The sequence below is a fragment of the Melopsittacus undulatus genome, chromosome 13 (genome assembly GCF_012275295.1).
Source record: "Melopsittacus undulatus isolate bMelUnd1 chromosome 13, bMelUnd1.mat.Z, whole genome shotgun sequence".
NCBI lineage: Eukaryota > Metazoa > Chordata > Aves > Psittaciformes > Psittaculidae > Melopsittacus > Melopsittacus undulatus.
The window spans coordinates 10379995-10392103 of NC_047539.1; the positions used below are offsets into that span (position 1 = coordinate 10379995).

The 12109-nt window shown below is 57.6% G+C and overlaps 2 protein-coding genes across 4 annotated transcripts; both read right to left on the bottom strand.

Annotated features, from left to right (window-relative positions):
- Nucleotides 1-956: 956 nt before the first annotated feature.
- Nucleotides 957-4868, bottom strand: BCL7B (BAF chromatin remodeling complex subunit BCL7B). 2 transcript variants are annotated; one of them, XM_034068849.1, is made up of 6 exons: nucleotides 4705-4868; nucleotides 4246-4321; nucleotides 3538-3634; nucleotides 2474-2659; nucleotides 2192-2271; nucleotides 957-1725 (listed from the first exon to the last, which is right to left on the bottom strand). In XM_034068849.1, exons 1-6 carry the CDS (start codon nucleotides 4794-4796, stop codon nucleotides 1633-1635), a joined length of 624 nt encoding a protein of 207 aa, XP_033924740.1. In that variant the 5' UTR covers nucleotides 4797-4868; the 3' UTR covers nucleotides 957-1632. The 2 variants fall into 2 exon arrangements, with proteins under 2 accessions (XP_033924740.1, XP_033924741.1); XM_034068850.1 differs by having other exon boundaries at nucleotides 2474-2644; nucleotides 4705-4867.
- A 1229-nt stretch (nucleotides 4869-6097) lies between these two features.
- TBL2 (transducin beta like 2) lies at nucleotides 6098-11750 on the bottom strand. 2 transcript variants are annotated; one of them, XM_034069048.1, is made up of 7 exons: nucleotides 11585-11750; nucleotides 11380-11510; nucleotides 11103-11287; nucleotides 9941-10092; nucleotides 7821-7947; nucleotides 6973-7125; nucleotides 6098-6653 (listed from the first exon to the last, which is right to left on the bottom strand). In XM_034069048.1, exons 1-7 carry the CDS (start codon nucleotides 11715-11717, stop codon nucleotides 6197-6199), a joined length of 1338 nt encoding a protein of 445 aa, XP_033924939.1. In that variant the 5' UTR covers nucleotides 11718-11750; the 3' UTR covers nucleotides 6098-6196. The 2 variants fall into 2 exon arrangements, with proteins under 2 accessions (XP_033924939.1, XP_030898341.2); XM_031042481.2 differs by lacking the exon at nucleotides 11585-11750 and having other exon boundaries at nucleotides 11103-11249; nucleotides 11380-11502.
- Between the last annotated feature and the right edge of the window lie 359 nt (nucleotides 11751-12109).

A 12109-nucleotide genomic window follows, 5' to 3' on the forward strand; every position in this document is an offset into this window, starting at 1 on the left:
TCTTTTCTGGATCACGGTATCTTTTTTCCAGATCTCTCTTCTAAAACTATTTTCCCACTATCTACCATCACCTCAGACCAGTTTGTGTTCAAGGTAACCCTCACCTGCCCTTCTCACCTGCGCATCACGATCCTGAAGTAATACATGATTACAAACACTTCACCATTACACATGGCAGTGTGAGAAAGAAAACCAAAACACCTCAAGCTGAGGCTTCCATGCTCAATTTAACCAACCAGAACATAAAAATCATCTGCAACACACAAGTAATTGGGACTATTGTGAACACCAACAAAAATCATCTAAATTCAGCTGATTTACCTGGCTCTTTTGCATATTGTTATCATTTATCATCAGCTAACTATTGAAGCCCCTCAGACCTGCTCACTGGAGCCAGGCTGAGAGAGCTGGGCTGGGGCAGCCTGGACAAGAGAAGGCTCCTGAAGGGGAGACCTGAGAGCAGCTCCAGGGCCTTAAGGGGCTGTAGGGAACATGGAGAGGGGCTGGGGACAAAGGATGTAGGGACAGGGCAAGGGGAATGGCTTGAACCTGCCCGAGGGGAAACTGAGCTGAGCTCTTGGGCAGAAGCTGTTCCCTGTGAGGGTGCTGAGGTGCTGGCACAGGGTGCCCAGAGCAGCTGTGGCTGCCCCATCCCTGGCAGTGCTCAAGGCCAGGTTGGACACAGGGGCTTGGAGCAGCTGCTCCAGTGGAAGGGGTCCCTGCCTGTGGCAGGGGTTGGAGCTGGAGCTTTAAGCTCCCTTCACACCCACTCCCCTCCCTGGTTCTGTGATGTGATCCTGCCTGCGTGCCTACTGCCCATTTAGAGACAAGCTCCTGCTGAGACCTGCAGAGCCACCTCTGCCCTGTGCAGGCTCTGGGCCGTGCTCAGCGCTGCCCAGAACGCAGCAGCTCTGCATGGTCCCCCCTGCCACTCCCCCCCCCCCGACACCAGGCACTGTTATTTCAAATAGTTTAATTTTAAAAATATTCTATTCAGTGCTAAAATAAGTTTGACTCCGCGCAGCCGCGCTCAGGCTTCGCCAGGCTCGCTCACAGACTCGGCGGGACATGCAGTGGCGGCAGGGGGGGGGGGGGGACGGCCCGGAGGTGGCGGGGGCACGGGGCACCCTGGGCATCCTTCCCCGCCCGGGATCGGGGTCCCCCGGGCACGGGAGAGCGGCTGGAGGCCCCACCGGGGAGAGGAAGGGGCAGGGCAGAGTGGCAGCAACCCTGTACCTACCCCATGGGGGGGAGCACCCCCGCCTCCCAACACCAATGGCTTACACGAGCGGGTTATTGCACAGCGTCCCAGCGGGGCCGGCCCCCCCGGATGGCTCCGGGCAGGTGGGAGGTGGCTCCCCCGTCCCCGGGGAGGGCGGGCACGGGGGAGGCACAAGCAGGTAAAGAGCATCCACCGTGCGGCAGGGCTGCGGGGAGCCCCAGGACAGCCCTGCACGCAGCCACCCGCCCAGCCCCCGGCTCCAGGGCAGCTCGGTGCAGGGAGAGGGAGCCAATAAATAGAGGCAAATCTGCGGGTGGTGGCAGGGCCCCGGGAGCGCAGGCGAGGGCAGGGCAGGCGGGGCCGGGCGGCTCTGCGAGGGGCTGGCGAAGGTGCTCTCCCGGCCGGGCAGGCTAGCTCTCCGAGGCCGTGTGGCACACAGAGTTCTGGTCAGCACAAAATCTCTTCAGGGGTGGTGCACCAGAGTCCTCCTCCTCTTCAGTTACCTGCAAGAGACAGAGGTCACAGGGGCTCAGCTGCCCGTTGTGCTGCATCATGCTGCAGGGACACCCCAGATGCATCCACCAAGGAGCTTTTGGGTACCAGGAGTGTGAACCCACTTCAGCCCTGGAGCCAACTGGAGCCACTGTTTTATCATCCTCACTGCATCATTTCTTCATGCTTTATCACCTGACCCAACCTACTCTAGTGGAAGGTGTCGCTGCCCACAGAAGGGGGTTGGAACTGGGTGAGCTTTGAGGTCCTTTCCAAATCAAACCATTCTAGGATTCAATGACATGAGCCAGGAGATGGCTCAGGACACCAGATGTGGGAACCTCCCAGAGGACACTGAGCAATGCAGAGCAAATCCATCCATCAAGATGTTTCTGCTACATGGGACAGGAATGACAGTGAAAGCACAAAAGCAGGTCTGTGTGTATTCAGACATGGCTACAATGCCCCTTTCCTTACCTGAGTCTCAAGAGGGACCGGCTCTTCCTTTGTGAGAGTGGGAGGCTCATCTGCAACTTCCGAGGAAGGCAGGGAGGGCTCTGGAGAAAACAGGGGGTTAATGACACTGCCCAGGAGCACAGCAGATCCAGTTATGTAATAAGCCAGGAGAGGAGACCTCCATCCCCATTTTCCTGTCCACACCCAGCCACATCTCAGCTGCCCACTGGACAAGCAATGGCTCCTGCAGGATGTTGCCTGGGCCCAGCTGCCCTTCTCCCCCTTTCCCAGGCCAGCACGCACCTTCCAGCGTCTCCTGCCCCAGCGTTGGTGGCTGCGAGTCATCCGTGCGGAAGTCAGACGTGTGGGCAGGACTCATGGACTCGCTCTGCTGGGGGCTGGGGCTGGAGTTGGGGCTGCTATCCACCTTGAGCTGGTAGACATCTGACAGCGAGCTCTGGTTGCTGTTCTCATCTGCAGAAACAGCACCTAGTGAAGAAGAGCACCTTGACCCAGGGACACAGGCAGCTGAGGACAGCACCGAGACCGGGTCTTGGGGAGGAGGAAGAGCACGGTCAGAGGCAGTTTGAACACAGAGGATTCACTGCAACCCAGCAGTGGAAGGGCTGCCTGGCACAGGACTCTCGCCAGGACACAGCTGTCACCAGATACACAACAAGCCAACAGCACAGGGAGTGCCCCTGCCAGGGGCACTGCCCAATCGCACACTTGCAGCTTGAGGGGCCCTCAGGCAGTTGATGGCAGGAAACCCTTGCCTGCACACCAGGGCTTTGTACCACTTCTGTCTGCAAGGTGTAAACCAAGGCCCGGAGCAGTGCTCAGTGCCCACCTCCCGTGGGGCAGGCAGTCCTGGCACACACCTTTGCCAGGCCAAGTGCTCTCAAACCGCAGACCTCCAGCACCAACCCCCTCAGCCCATGTAATGGAAGTGTCAACATACTCCGCAGTTCTCCCTGGTCACACTAACTGCTGAGGGCAAGGCCAGGCTCAGGTGTATAATTCACTCCAGCAGGGAGTCCATAGGCTGTGTGAGCCTTGCTTGGCTGCACCAGAGCCCTGCCTGCTCCTGCTGGCTGCAGCGCTCAAGGATCAAAAGCAAGGTGACAGAGGTCCTGCACCTTTTCATTCTAAGGTCCTGCTGGAAGCAGCCCACTCAGCTGCAGGCAGGTGCCTGTTTTCCTCCAGAAAGGACTGCAAAGTGGGAATGGGAATCACTGTTTCTCTGATTCCCCATGAAGCTTTCCATGGGAAGAATCCCAGTTTCTCAGCAGGGACAGAAGGGGATCAGCACAACCTCAGCTTCTCCAGGCCTTAAACTCTGTCCCCAGCTGCACTGCCACACTCACCTTGGAACTCCAGGAGGAGAGAAGAGTTGGCAGAGGTGTCAGCTGGGAAGCCATTGGGTTCTCGGGCATTGCTGCTACTTGACTTGGATTTCTCTTTCTTGAGAAGGAACAAGAAAAGCAGAAACACAAAGTTAGAAGGGCCATGGCTGGCTCAGGATGCGGAGGTGCATGAACTGCTCCAAAGCAGCTGCTTCCCCCTCGCTCTCCCAGCAACCTGCAGGGATGTGCCCGTGCAGCCTATTCCATTTTAGACTCATTCATAACTGAGCGGCAAAACTTCAGCTGTGAATGTTCACAGTCAGGAATGAAAGAAGCTGACACCAGTACAAGAGTACAACCGAATGAAAATAAGTAATAGAACCATGGAATGGTTTGGGTTGGAAGGGACCTCAAAGCTCCTCCAGCTCCAACCCCTGCCACGGGCAGGGACCCCTTCCACTGGAGCAGCTGCTCCAAGCCCCTGTGTCCAACCTGGCCTTGAGCACTGCCAGGGATGGGGCAGCCACAGCTTCTCTGGGCACCCTGTGCCAGCGCCTCAGCACCCTCACAGGGAACAGCTTCTGCCTAAGAGCTCAGCTCAGTCTCCCCTCGGGCAGGTTCAAGCCATTCCCCTTGGCCTGTCCCTACATCCCTTGTCCCAAGCCCCTCTCCATGTTCCCTGCAGCCCCTTCAGGCCCTGGAGCTGCTCCCAGGTCTCCCGGTACCCACCTCCTTGCTGTCGGCCACCGGCACCCACTTGAATATCCGCAGGGATGTGTCTCCCACCGTCACCCACTTCTTCTCCCTGCGGGACAAGGCAGCAATGGCAGCGGCTCCACAGGACCTGCAGGCAGGGTCTCCCTCTCCCTCCCCTCACCCCCCCACCCCACCGCCCTCCGATTGGCCCAGGGGAACGCCAATCAAGGACAGCCCCGCCCCCGCCCTGTCTCCCCCGCACACCGCGCTGTGATTGGCCCTGCTGCCCGTCCATCACCGGCGCTTCCGGTCCCCCCCAACCCCCGAGCAGACAGGGCGAACTAATTGGCTGTCGGCTCTCTGTCCCCGCCCGCTCACCCACGCAGCACGCTGATTGGACGCTTGCTGCCGGAGCGCCTCCGCCGGCAGCCGTGTGGCGCGGTGATTGGCTGCGCGCCGGGCAGGCCCCACCCCCGCGGCCCCGCCTCTCACCATCTGCGGACGCGCTCGATGGCCGCCATCACTTTCTTGATGTCATCCTTGGCCCGGCTGCGGGTCTCGGCGCGCACCGAGCGGCCCGACATGGCGCCCACAGCACCGGCAGCCCCGGCTCCGCCGCGCCCGCCGCCGCCAGCCGCGCATGCGCAAGCCCGCCTCGCTCCGTGCGTGATGCGTCACCGCGCTCGCCACGCCCGGAGGACGGGCGGGGAGAGACCGCGGTGACGCACAGTGCGCATGCGCGGCTCGCCCCGCCCCTTTGCGGGCTGAGCCGTTGCTTCTGGCTCGGGGGGCGGAGCGTCCGGGGCACCGGTAGCGTGGGGCAGAACATAGAGAGATAGGAACATAGAATAGTCAGGGTTGGAAAGGAGCTTGAGACCATCCGGTTCCAACCCCTGCCATGGGCAGGGACACCTCACACTGAACCATGGCATCCAAGGCTTCATCCAACCTGGCCTTGAACACTGCCAGGGATGGAGCATTCACAACCTCCCTGGGCAACCCATTCCAGTGCCTCAGCACCCTCACAGTAAAGAATTCCTGCCTTATATCCAATATAAACCTCTGCTGTTTAAGTTTCAACCCGTTACCTCTTGTCCTATCACTACAGTCCCTAATGAAGGGTCCCTCCCCAGCATCCCTGTAGGCCCCTTCAGATACTGGAAGGCTGCTATGAGGTCTCCACGCAGCTTCTCTTCTCCAGGCTGAACAGCCCCAACTTTCTCAGCCTGTCTCCATACAGGAGGTGCTCCAGTCCCTGAGCATCCTCGTGGCCTCCTCTGGACTTGTTCCAACTGTTCCATGTCCTGTTTATGTTGAGGACACCAGAACTGCACACAATACTCCAAGTGAGGTCTCACGAGAGCAGAGCAGAGGGGCAGGATCACCTCCTTTGACCTGCTGGTCACACTCCTTTTGATGCAGCCCAGGATACGGTTGGTTTCTGGGCTCAAGTGCACACTGAAGCTGGCTCATGTTCATTTTCTCATTGACCAACAGCCCCAAGTCCTTCTCCGCAGGACTGCACTGGATTTCCTTTTTGCCCAAGCTGTAGCTGTGCCTGGGATTGCTCCAACCATATTGGAGATCTTGGGGTCATGCATCCCCTCAACCAGGCTCGGCTGCAGGAGCCCTGCCGACAAGCAGGCGGCAGCAGAAACACCACTGATAGCATCAACGTTTGAGCTTGGGCAGCAAAATAAATTCCAAACCCTCTCCTGTTAAGCCCAGAAAACCCTCCCCAGCCCCATCTGACCCCTCACTGCGGTGCAACGAGGGTTAGAGCACCGGGAGAAGCCTGTAGCAGAGGAAACACACGTGGCACCCCAATCTCCTCGCCCTGTCCCCCCATCCCATCAGTACAGCAGGGAAGCAGGAAAGTGGCAACCCGGCTCTGACCAAGCTCCTTTATTACAGCCTGTTCAGTGTTATTAAAACCCCCAGTCCCTGCAGGTAGCACGCGGTGCCAGATGCCCGTGTGCAGGGTTCAGTGCTTCTTGCCATAGATGGCAGCCAGGGCCTGACGGGCACTGGAGATCTGCTGCTCCAGGCGCTCCCGTGTGGCTTTGTTCCCAGTTCTTTTCAGGATTGCCTCCATCTCTTCCACCACCGCTCGGTGCCCAGCCGTGTTGTGGAAGACACGGATGGCCCGGTCCCCGCACGACACCAGGTAGCGACTGCTGGTGTCAAAAGCCAAGTCTGTGATGCACTGCCCATGCACACCAATGAAGCGCTCCTCCTCCTCACCTCTCCGTGTGTTATACACCACGATGTCTGTGCCGCTGGAGATGGCAACAACATGAGCATTGGGGGACAGGGCGATGCGGCAGGGCTCTGCCACCTCACACTTTCCTGTCCGCAGGAGGTACGGATCCTGTTGCTTCTTATATTCCACATCTGTGTCCCAGAATTTCCACGTCCCATCCTTGGAAAGAGTTGCCATCCTGCAGCCAGGAATGGAGCACAGTGAGTGCCAGGAAGTCTGGCAGCATGCCCGCCCCAGCCCTGCCTGCCAAACAGGAATCCTCTGTGGAGAGAGGGCTCTTTTGGGAAGTGTGAGTCTGTGCACTCACACAGCCCTCACCCTCTGTCCAGAGCAGAGAGAGTAGACATGTCCAGGAGAAAATCCATGGGGAAACAGCACAAGCCCTCTGGGGTTCTGTGCTCAGGGGTTTTCGCCCCCTTAACAGGTTATGGAAGCAGCAACCTCATGTGTCCCAAGGGCAGAGCGTGCTGCTTCAGGCAGCAGTGACAGACCCTTACCTCCTCGAGTCATTGGAGAAGGAGAAGGAATGTATGCCAGCAGCATGGCCTTTGAGCTCAAAAGCCCTGGCAACCTCCCGGAAGTCTCCATTCTTACCAAAACACACCTCCCACACCTTCACGTCAGGGGTAAAGCCGCAGGATGCCACAAACCTGTGTGAACAAGTGGAGACACAGGGGATCCATTACCAGGCAAGGCAGGCTTGAGGGGTAGGCCCCGTGTCGAGGTGAGCAGTCAAGGCTCCATGGAGGCAAAAGCATCCAGAGCCCATAGTCAAACCATGGCTTGAATCAGCTGAAAACGCTTACACTTCTCACTGACAGCAGGCTGGGAAAGGGAATGCCCCCAGGAACCAGAGCAACTTCAGAAGTAGAGACTCTCAAGCCAAACTAAAGAACCTAAATGGTTCTGATCTCCAAATGCACCGAGTTCAGAACACAGGAAGTCCTCCTGCAGCACCAAGTTAGAGGCAGAGTGAAGAACAAGATCTTCCAGTAAACAAATCTCCCAGTAATAAAGATCTTAATTTTATAATTAACCCTTGAAAGGTTACAAACACAAGCTGGAAATGCTGTTTGCTTTGTGCATGCTGTTTGCATTGTCCTAGCTCTGCTCTCCTGACTTTGTAGGAGATAGTCAACAGGACAGCAGCACCAATGTACAATGGCAACTGAGCATCTGAGCTAGGAAGGTGAGAGGCAGAGCTCCCACAGGGCTGCTGCCAGGGGCTGGAATCCCTTTGAAAAATGTGGAGCCCTCAGAAAATCACATTAATATAGCAGCCAAGTGCCAATGAGCTCAACAGGCATCCTCCTGTTCCCACCCTGGAACACCTCCTGCCTCTCACCTCCCGCAGGGCGACACTGCGGCATAAGCATTGCTCATCTGGTTAGTGTTAATGCTGGCCAGGACTTCACCCTTTGGGCTCCAGATCATGATGGTAGTGTCATTGGAAGCTGTCATGATGAACTTTCCTGGGGGAAGAAAAGACAAACATTAGGAGAGCTCCCAGGCATGATGCCACCACAGACTCACCAAAGGCCCAGGACAGTCCCCAAGCAGGGTGACCCCTCCCTGCACCCAGTCAAGAAAACCAAAACCAGCACCAAAAGTCAAGGAGTGGCAATCCCCTAGGCCAAGGCAAAGAGCTTCAGCTCCCAGTCATGCCTTGGAGCACCCTGGACATGCAGACCCTGCATGCTCCTTGCCCTGCACCCACAGAGCTTGGTACTTCACTGGTTCTGCAGCACGAATGTTCTGCTCAGTCTTCCCCAGGTGGCTAAAATGCAGTTTCAAGCAGTGGGTTGCAGCAGGTACGTGACTACAGCCACACTGCTGTTGTCCACATTTACTGGTCAGGTCAGCAGTTAAGACCTCTGTTTGTCTCTAGGTTTCCCTCTCTCCCAGATGGGGAACTGCCTATCTACCTTTCAGCTATTCTTGCAGGTGCAATTTTCACTCTCACAGCTGAACAAAGGTCTCAGTTAACCTGCTCTCTGCTCTGCTGTTACAGAGGTGAACTCACATCCACCGACTTCTAACTGTCCACTCTCTCAAGCCCTCACCATTAACACATACTCCCTCACACCCCGTTCTAGAAGATCCCAAAAATTTCACATAGACCACATGAACTCACTAGAGAGCTTTTTGACTGGTTACAGACTGGTGGACCAGAGAACAGTGAGCCTCTCAACACTGAGACCAGACCTCTCTGCAAGTGTGCCTGAAAATGTAAATGAAGAGAGTGGGCACACTGGGCTAGTTCTGTGCTTCCAGGAATAGAGTCTGTCCAAGAAGGACATCTTTCAGGTCAACTGGTAGTAAATAAAGACTAAAAAGTGACACCTAAGAGACTACAGAGAATGAAATACTGGTGAAGAAATGAGCCTTGAGACTGCCAAAAACTCTAACACTTCCAACCCAACACCTCTTGCTGTACAGGAGACATAAAATCTGAGTTGTGATCTCCAGCTGAAGACCAGTAACAAGTGGTGTTCCTCAAGGATAGGTGTGGGGATCAGTCTTGTTTAACATCTTTGTCGGTGACACGGACAGTGGGATTGAGTGTGCCCTCAGCAAGTTTGCCGATGACACCAAGCTGTGTGGTTTGGCTGATCCACCAGAGGGAAGGAATGCCATCCTGAGGGACCTTGAGACACTTGTGAGGTGGGCTGATGCCACACCTTGGTTGGAACAATCTCAGGCACAGCTACAGCTTGGGCAAAGAAGAGATTCAGAGCAGCCCTGGGGAGAAAGACCTGGAGGTCTTGGTTGATGAGAAAATGAACATGAGCCAGCTTCAGTGTGCGCTTGAGCCCAGAAACCAACTGTATCCTGGGCTGCATCAAAAAGAGCATGACCAGCAGGTCAAAGGAGGTGATCCTGCCCCTCTGCTCTGCTCTCGTGAGACCTCACCTGGAGCATTGTGTGCAGTTCTGGTGTCCTCAACATGAAAAGGACATGGAACTGTTGGAACAAGTCCAGAGGAGGCCACGAGGATGCTCAGGGACTGGAGCACCTCCTGTATGAAGACAGGCTGAGAAAGTTGGGGGCTGTTCAGCCTGGGGAAGAGAAGGCTGCGTGGAGACCTCATAGTAGCCTGCCAGTATCTGAAGGGGGCTTATAAGGATGCTGGGGAGAGACTCTTCATTAGAGACTGCAGTGGTAGGACAAGGGGTGATGGGTTAAAACTTAAACAGGGGAGGTTTAGATTGGATATAAGGAAGAAATTCTTTACTGTGAGGGCGGTGAAGCACTGGAATGGGTTGCCCAGGGAGGTTGTGAATGCTCTATCCCTGGCAGTGTTCAAGGCCAGGTTGGACAGAGCCCTGGGTGACACAGTTTAGTGTGGGGTGTCCCTGCCCATGGCAGGGGGGTTGGAACTGGATGATCTTAAGGTCCTTTCCAACCCTAACTAATCTATGATTCTATCTCAAGCCCCAGAAAACAAGCAGATCATTCCTGTACCTGTCTCTGCAACTCCTATGTTGATGATGGGAGCTTTGTGCTTCTTTGGGAAGTCCCCAGCAGCTGCAGTGAAGGTGAAGTTGCCGTCATCCTTCTTGGTCATTTTATAGACACGAATTGTCTCGCTGCTCGCCAGCCAGACAACAAATGCCCTGTGGAAGCACAGATACTCTGAATCATTTCGAGATGCCTCAGTTCACCTTGGCTACAGCAGGGAAGCTACAGTGAGCGCCACTGGCACCTGAGGAAAATTATGCACTGGCAGGTAAAAGGCTGTGTGCTTCACAAGGGCACCAAGTTCTCTGTGTCAGCAAAACTACAACACTAAATGGAAAAGGACTTGTTACTCCACATCTGGAAATGAGATCTCTTCCTCTAAGAAATGCCACTTGCAAAATGCCAAGGTATGCTTTTCCACTGCTGTTTCCAGTCAGCTCTCTCCCAGCCAAAGCAAGGCTCAGCAGCCTAGCCCAGCTGCAGGATGCTGGAAAGCACCTTGACAAGCCCCTTCCATGTGTGCAGCAGGCTGGGCACTAGGATATTTGCCTGGAGAACCACATTAAAGTGACAGCTGCTTTCATGAGAGGGCCACAAATCAGCAGTATCACTGAGTCCTTGTGAGGGAGGTCACCCCCATGCAGCCCAGAGGACACATAACTGATGGCAAGCAAGGTTTGCGCTGTTTGACTGGCACCTCTGTCCACAGGACATGGGGATATGGGATGTGGCCATAGCTCCAGGAAGACCTTAAGAGCGTCTTACCATACCTAAAGAGGCCAACAAGAAAGCTGGAGAGGAGCTTTGAACAAGGGCCTGTAAGGACAGGAAAAGGGGGAATAGCATTAACATGCCAGAGGGGAAACTGAGCTGAGCTCTTAGGCAGCTCTTCCCTGTGAGGGTGCTGAGGCGCTGGCACAGGGTGCCCAGAGCAGCTGTGGCTGCCCCATCCCTGGCAGTGCTCAAGGCCAGGTTGGACACAGGGGCTTGGAGCAGCTGCTCCAGTGGAAGGGGTCCCTGCCCGTGGCAGGGGTTGGAGCTGGAGGAGCTTTAAGGTCCCTTGCAACCCAAAGCAGTCTGTGGCTATGCTATGATTCCATAACGTCCCGGTGCCGCTATGCCCCAGGAGGTTGCTGTGCCAGGGCTGTACAAGGTGTGGCCGTACCGTGAGTCGGGGCTGAAGCGGACGAGCTCGGCGTGCTCCAGCCCCATGTTGGCACGCAGGCAGTGGTGCTCCCGTGCCGCAAAGTCGCGGGTGCTCCATAGTCGGACCGTGCGGTCATCGGCGCACGACGCCAGGTACTTCCCGTTGCTGCTGAAGTCCAGGCAGGAAACATTGCCACTGTGGCCCTACAGAGAAGGCTCAGTGACCGCAAGCAGAGGCCCGAGGGGGCAGGAAGCGCCGGGCCCGGTGGGGCACCGGTACCGGGCACACACGGTACCTTGAGGGCGGCGACCAGCAGCCGGTGGCTGAAGCTGTGCTGCTGCGCTCTGTCCCTCCGGGTCCTCGCCGCCGGCTTCGCCTTCTTGTGCTCCCCGGGCCTGGCGGCGGCGGCGCCGTTGGCTCTGGGCTCTGCGGGGCGCGGAGGGGCCCGGGTCAGCGCGGCAGGGCCCGGCCCCGCTCCCCCCCGTCCCTGCGGTACTCACGGTGGGGACACGCTGCGGGCACCCCCCGCGGTCCGGAGCGGCGGAGCACGGCCACGAGCAGCAGCAGCAGGAGGATGAGGAGCAGAGCGATGGCACCGGGCAGCCCCAGCGCACCCACAGCCACCGCCTCCATCTTCCCGCGCCGCCACCTCAGCGGGGTGGGACACTGCGCGCATGCGCATAGCGCCGCGCTCTGCCTGCCAGCGACCCCTGGCGGCGGGTGCGTGGTAACGAACAGCGCCGGGCCTGACCACCCCTGCCTGCCCCTGCCCGTGCTCCTGCCCGTGCCCCTGCCTGCCCCTGCCCGTGCTCCTGCCACTGCCCGTGCCCCTGCCCCTGCCCGTGCCCCTGCCCTGCCCCTGCCCTGCCCCTGCCCCTGCCCCTGCCCGTGCCCCTGCCCCTGCCCGTGCCCCTGCCCCTGCCCGTGCCCCTGCCCGTGCCCCTGCCACTGCCCGTGCCTGTGCCCGTGCCCCTGCCCCCGCCCCTGCCCCCGCCCCTGCGCCTGCCCCTGCCCCTGCCCCTGCC

Excerpts from the sequence above, each read along its gene's own strand:
- BCL7B (XM_034068849.1), bottom strand. The coding sequence starts at position 4,796 with ATGTCGGGCCGCTCGGTGCGCGCCGAGACCCGCAGCCGGGCCAAGGAT. Across the intron at positions 4,322-4,704 it reads ATCGAGCGCGTCCGCAGATG|GGAGAAGAAGTGGGTGACGG; the intron begins GTGAGAGGCGGG and ends CTTGTCCCGCAG. Across the intron at positions 2,272-2,473 it reads GGGGCAGGAGACGCTGGAAG|AGCCCTCCCTGCCTTCCTCG; the intron begins GTGCGTGCTGGC and ends TGTTTTCTCCAG.
- TBL2 (XM_034069048.1), bottom strand. The coding sequence starts at position 11,717 with ATGGAGGCGGTGGCTGTGGGTGCGCTGGGGCTGCCCGGTGCCATCGCT. Across the intron at positions 7,126-7,820 it reads GCAGTGTCGCCCTGCGGGAG|GTTTGTGGCATCCTGCGGCT; the intron begins GTGAGAGGCAGG and ends TTGTTCACACAG. Across the intron at positions 6,654-6,972 it reads TTCTCCAATGACTCGAGGAG|GATGGCAACTCTTTCCAAGG; the intron begins GTAAGGGTCTGT and ends TCCTGGCTGCAG.